We start from the raw sequence: 4,213 nt of genomic DNA on the forward strand, positions 1-4,213 counted from the left end.
TGCTACAGAGGAGTTTTATTTATCAGTGTTTCATTTATGTGACAATTTGGCAGAGAAACAGGAGCACTGCTTAAATGAATTTAAAAAAAAAAGTAAGGTGGGTCACACTAATCTCTCTGGAAGAACAAGAAAAAAATAGAGTAACTTCCAGCAGATGTAGGAGGAATAGAAGACAACCATCAGGACTTTACAAGAAGGAGGCAACTTAAGATCGGACTGTTACCTATCTTCCATAAATCTACTTGGACATTCTGTTTTTCCACCAAAATCTTGAGTCCAAAATATCTTGGGTTCTCACATTCTTTATCAAGGGCAGAAGGTCAGCATTAAGCAGTTTTCTTTACTTTTCTCCATAAAGAAAATCATCCACACAACAGTTTGGTGCAATTCTGTATGCCGTTTAAACATTACAGACTATACTGTTCCACCTTGTTTGTAAGAGGAAAAAGCAGGTCCTAAGTTTTCTGCATGCAAGAGCAATCACAGCTGCCCAGGATCTGGAAATATGGGAATGTACGAGGATATCAGCAACTAACATTTCCCAAGGAGGCTTTTTCTTTCATCTCCACGGCAAAGTCTTCCCCGGTGCTCCAAGAACAAACTCTCTTCCAGAGCCCCAGTATATATTTCAGCAAGTGTTGCATGCTGCATATGGACATTCCGGTGTTGAAGGCTGTCAGTGCAAAACTTGTCAGAGGTAACTAGACAACAAATACAAAATGATTGCTGTAAATAGCTGTATTATTCTTTTAAAAAAACCCAAACCCCACAACTGATAGAACAAACGAAAACTTCAGGAGCCAGAAAAGTGCAGCTTCTGGGGGAAAATGAGAATATCTTTCCAGGGATGATTTAAAAAAGAACACTGATATACTAAATCACAAATGAGCTCTCAAGGGAAAAAAAAAACTCTGGGGAAAGATTTTCAAGATAAGAAAGTTTTTTCTGCATTTAATGATAAAAAATATTGGTTTGCTCTTTTTTTTTTTCTTTAAATAACTGGGAAAAAATAGCTCTTTTTTTCTTTAAAAAGCTGCTAAAGCAAAAAAAAAAAAAAAAACCCCAAACCCAACCCCTCCCCAAACCTAAAAGTTAGGGTAGGGTATCTAAAATACCTAACTTGTGTGTAGAGTCTCCTGTTACAACTTAATACACGTATTTCTCATTTTTGTCAGTGTTCAGGTCTGGATGTTTGTGATTCTAGAAATCTGTTTGGCTGGGTCACCCCCAGGGCACTGGGGCCTATTCTCTTTGACATCTTTATCAATGATTGGGATGAGGGGATTGAGTGGACCTGCAGTAAGTCTGCAGATGACAGTTAGGCTCAGAGTGTTGATCTGCTGGAGGGTAAGGAAGCCCTGTGGAGGGATCTGGACAGGCTGGATCAATGCGCAGAGGTCAACAGTATGAGGTTCACCAAGGCCAAGTGCCAGGTTCTGCACTTGGGCCACAACAACCCCCTGCAACACTACAGGCTTGGGGAGGAGTGGCTGGAAACTGCCCAGAGGAAAAAGACCTGGGGGTGTTGGTCAACAGCCAGCTGAATTTGAGTCAGCAGTGGCCAGGAGGCCAAGAAGGCCAACAGCAGGAGGTAAGTTCCCCTGTACTTGGCCTTGGTGAGGCCACATCTTGAGTACTGTGTTCAGTTTTGGGCCCCTCACTTCAAGAAAGACACTGAGGTGCTGGAGTGTGTCCAGGGAAGGGCAGTGAAGCTGATGAAGGTTCTGGAGAACCAGACTTAGGGGAAACAGCTGAAGCAACTGGGTTTGTTTAGCCTGGAGAAAAGGAGGCTCAGGGAAGACCTTATTGCTCTCTACAACTACTTGAAAGGAGGGTGTAATGAGGTGGGGGTTGGTCTGCCCTCCCAAGAAACAAGAGGAAATGGACTCAAGTTACGCCAGGGGAGTTTTAGGTTGGGTATTCAGAAAAACTTCTTTACAGAAAGCATTGTGAAACATTGGAACAGGCTGCCCAGGGAAGTGGTGGAGTCACCATCTCTGAAGGGCTTTAAAGGACATGTAGATGTGACACTGAGGGACATGGCTTCCTGGTGACTTGGCAGTGCTGGGTTAATGGCTGGACTTGGTGATCTTAAAGGTCCCTTCCAACCAAAGCAATTCTATGATTCTATAATAAATTTACCACTGTTAAATGTTCTTTCCTCCTTCCACAGCTCTGGAAAAGTGGCGTCTGTCAGTACTGCAGATAAGGAGATGAGAAAGCTTCAACATGTCCTTTCTAAACATTGGGAAGCTTTGTCCTGCAAGAACTTCCCAGGGCCTGGCAGGTCATGAATGAGGTAAGATGCAGTAGGTCCAAACTAAAGAAGTTCAGCTGATGTGAAGGTTGCCACTGTGCAGCGTGATCTCCAGCAGCGTCCTGGACCTGAGAGGTGGTCCTAGGTCTCTGCTAGCTTCTTGAGCATCCCTTAAGCAAACTATGATGCGAAGGCTCTAAGACTGCATACTCCCAGAGTCAATGAAGTACCACAGTTGTTCAGAAACAGAACTTGTATCTTTGACCTGCTGCAGACCACTAAGAATTAGGAGTGCGCTAACAGGTAAACCCATATTCACTGGAGACGTGACAACAATTCTCCCTAGGTGGAAATAAATTGAGCTTTAAAGAAGTGCCTCTGGCAGATTTTTCTGTGTAGCAGAAGAGGATGGCCTAAGTTAAGGGATAAGTAATGAGGGTTGTCATAATGAAGTTTTATGACAGATTGAAAAAAAAACTTTGAAAAAACTCTTATTACCCAGTCTACCCTTGCACACCTTCACTCTGAGAAAATACAAGGAATTCAACTTCTCCATAACTACATTAATTATGACAATCGCTGTTATCTCCTTTCGTTTACCTCTCCCATCAAATTATACCTTGTTACTGCTGTCTTCCCCTTCTTCTCCCTCTCTGGTTCCTCATAGATCCTTCAAAAAAACCACACAGTCCTTAACAAACCTATCTGTAGAATGAACAGCCCTGCACATGCCAAGCCTGGCATGCTGTCTCTAGCCATTTCTCATGACATAACGGAGTCACAGTCACAATTTAAAAAAAAAAAGTTGTGATCAAAATAAAGAAAAAACAGAATAAAATATTTAGACATGTTTTAGACAGTAATAAGATTCAGGATAAAATGTCCTGCTAACGCTATGAAGATGGTACAGAGAGAATTGCAAAGCATTGCCACCTGGCTTGATGTTGGAGCTGTACTCAACAGGAATAGGTGCAGCTACCCAGCAGCACCTTGGGGAAGATTAAGCAGCACACAGCACTTTCTGATCTCACTATCACTACCTTTAAATTCAAATTATTCTTTGTATCTTCTTTCCAAGCATCACAGTAAACACTGTGTCATTCCATGCTTGCCTGGCAATTTTGGCAGAGTTAATAAGCCTGGAGGACATAAAAACATTTTAATGAGATCATCTACTTGAAAGGGGAGGGAAAATCTGTACTATTTTAACTACTCTTAAAGTGATGCTTTCATGATCCACTACAAAACTGAATCATTAATAAATTATTTCTCCCTGTGATACCAAAAAGCATTGTTTTCTTATATGAATGTGGGATATGAGGAGGAGAAACGTCTTGATTCCAAACAAGCTTTGTGTTTTCAAACCAGAGCACATTTCCCTTATTTTCATTGTCTACTTCAGGCATGACAGAGACGACTTTATTATGCTGCTATAGCTTAAGTGATGGACTGAGATACTTCTCCTGCCAGTACACGCAGTCTGTATTTGCAGTAAAGATGATGCCTCAATCAAATCTGTCCATCAGAGAAACATAAGAACACAAACCCAACACTTACATTTGCATTTTTTTCTGTAAAACATCAGCTACTAAAATCTAATCAGCCAGGCACCTGTTCCCACACAAAACATAGCCCACAAAATCCAGTTAGATTACAAACAAGTCGACCAACAAGTCGACCAAGAAGCAGCACAGAACAGCTCTCTGCAAGTACTGGTTTATGACAGACTAAAGTTGATTGCAAACTAAAGCTGATTATGTGGGAGTTGAGAGGAAACTTCTAGCCTTACCCATGCTTCCTACTCTTGCAGTGGTTTTGTGAGGAAAAAGTGAAGAGGGAGGAATGAAAAGCTGTTTGATGAGAAAGATGAAAATGATCACCACTATATCCCTTTCAACACCTTCCAGCAACCTCAGTCAGAGACAGAGAGAAGAGCCAGATCTATAGCAGTCTGCA

The 4,213-nt window shown here is 41.8% G+C and overlaps 1 protein-coding gene across 1 annotated transcript; it reads right to left on the reverse strand.

The window, feature by feature from the left end:
- Positions 1 to 420: 420 nt before the first annotated feature.
- Positions 421 to 4,050, reverse strand: TEX43 (testis expressed 43; the record flags this gene model as incomplete). Its single annotated transcript, XM_010135549.1, is given in 4 exon segments — positions 421 to 549; positions 552 to 701; positions 2,468 to 2,599; positions 4,047 to 4,050. Coding segments are annotated over 4 exon segments (415 nt in total), but the record flags the coding sequence as incomplete, so codon positions are not given.
- Positions 4,051 to 4,213: the final 163 nt, after the last annotated feature.

The sequence above is a fragment of the Buceros rhinoceros genome, unplaced genomic scaffold, assembly GCF_000710305.1.
Source record: "Buceros rhinoceros silvestris isolate BGI_N320 unplaced genomic scaffold, ASM71030v1 scaffold18544, whole genome shotgun sequence".
Taxonomy (NCBI): Eukaryota; Metazoa; Chordata; class Aves; order Bucerotiformes; family Bucerotidae; genus Buceros; species Buceros rhinoceros.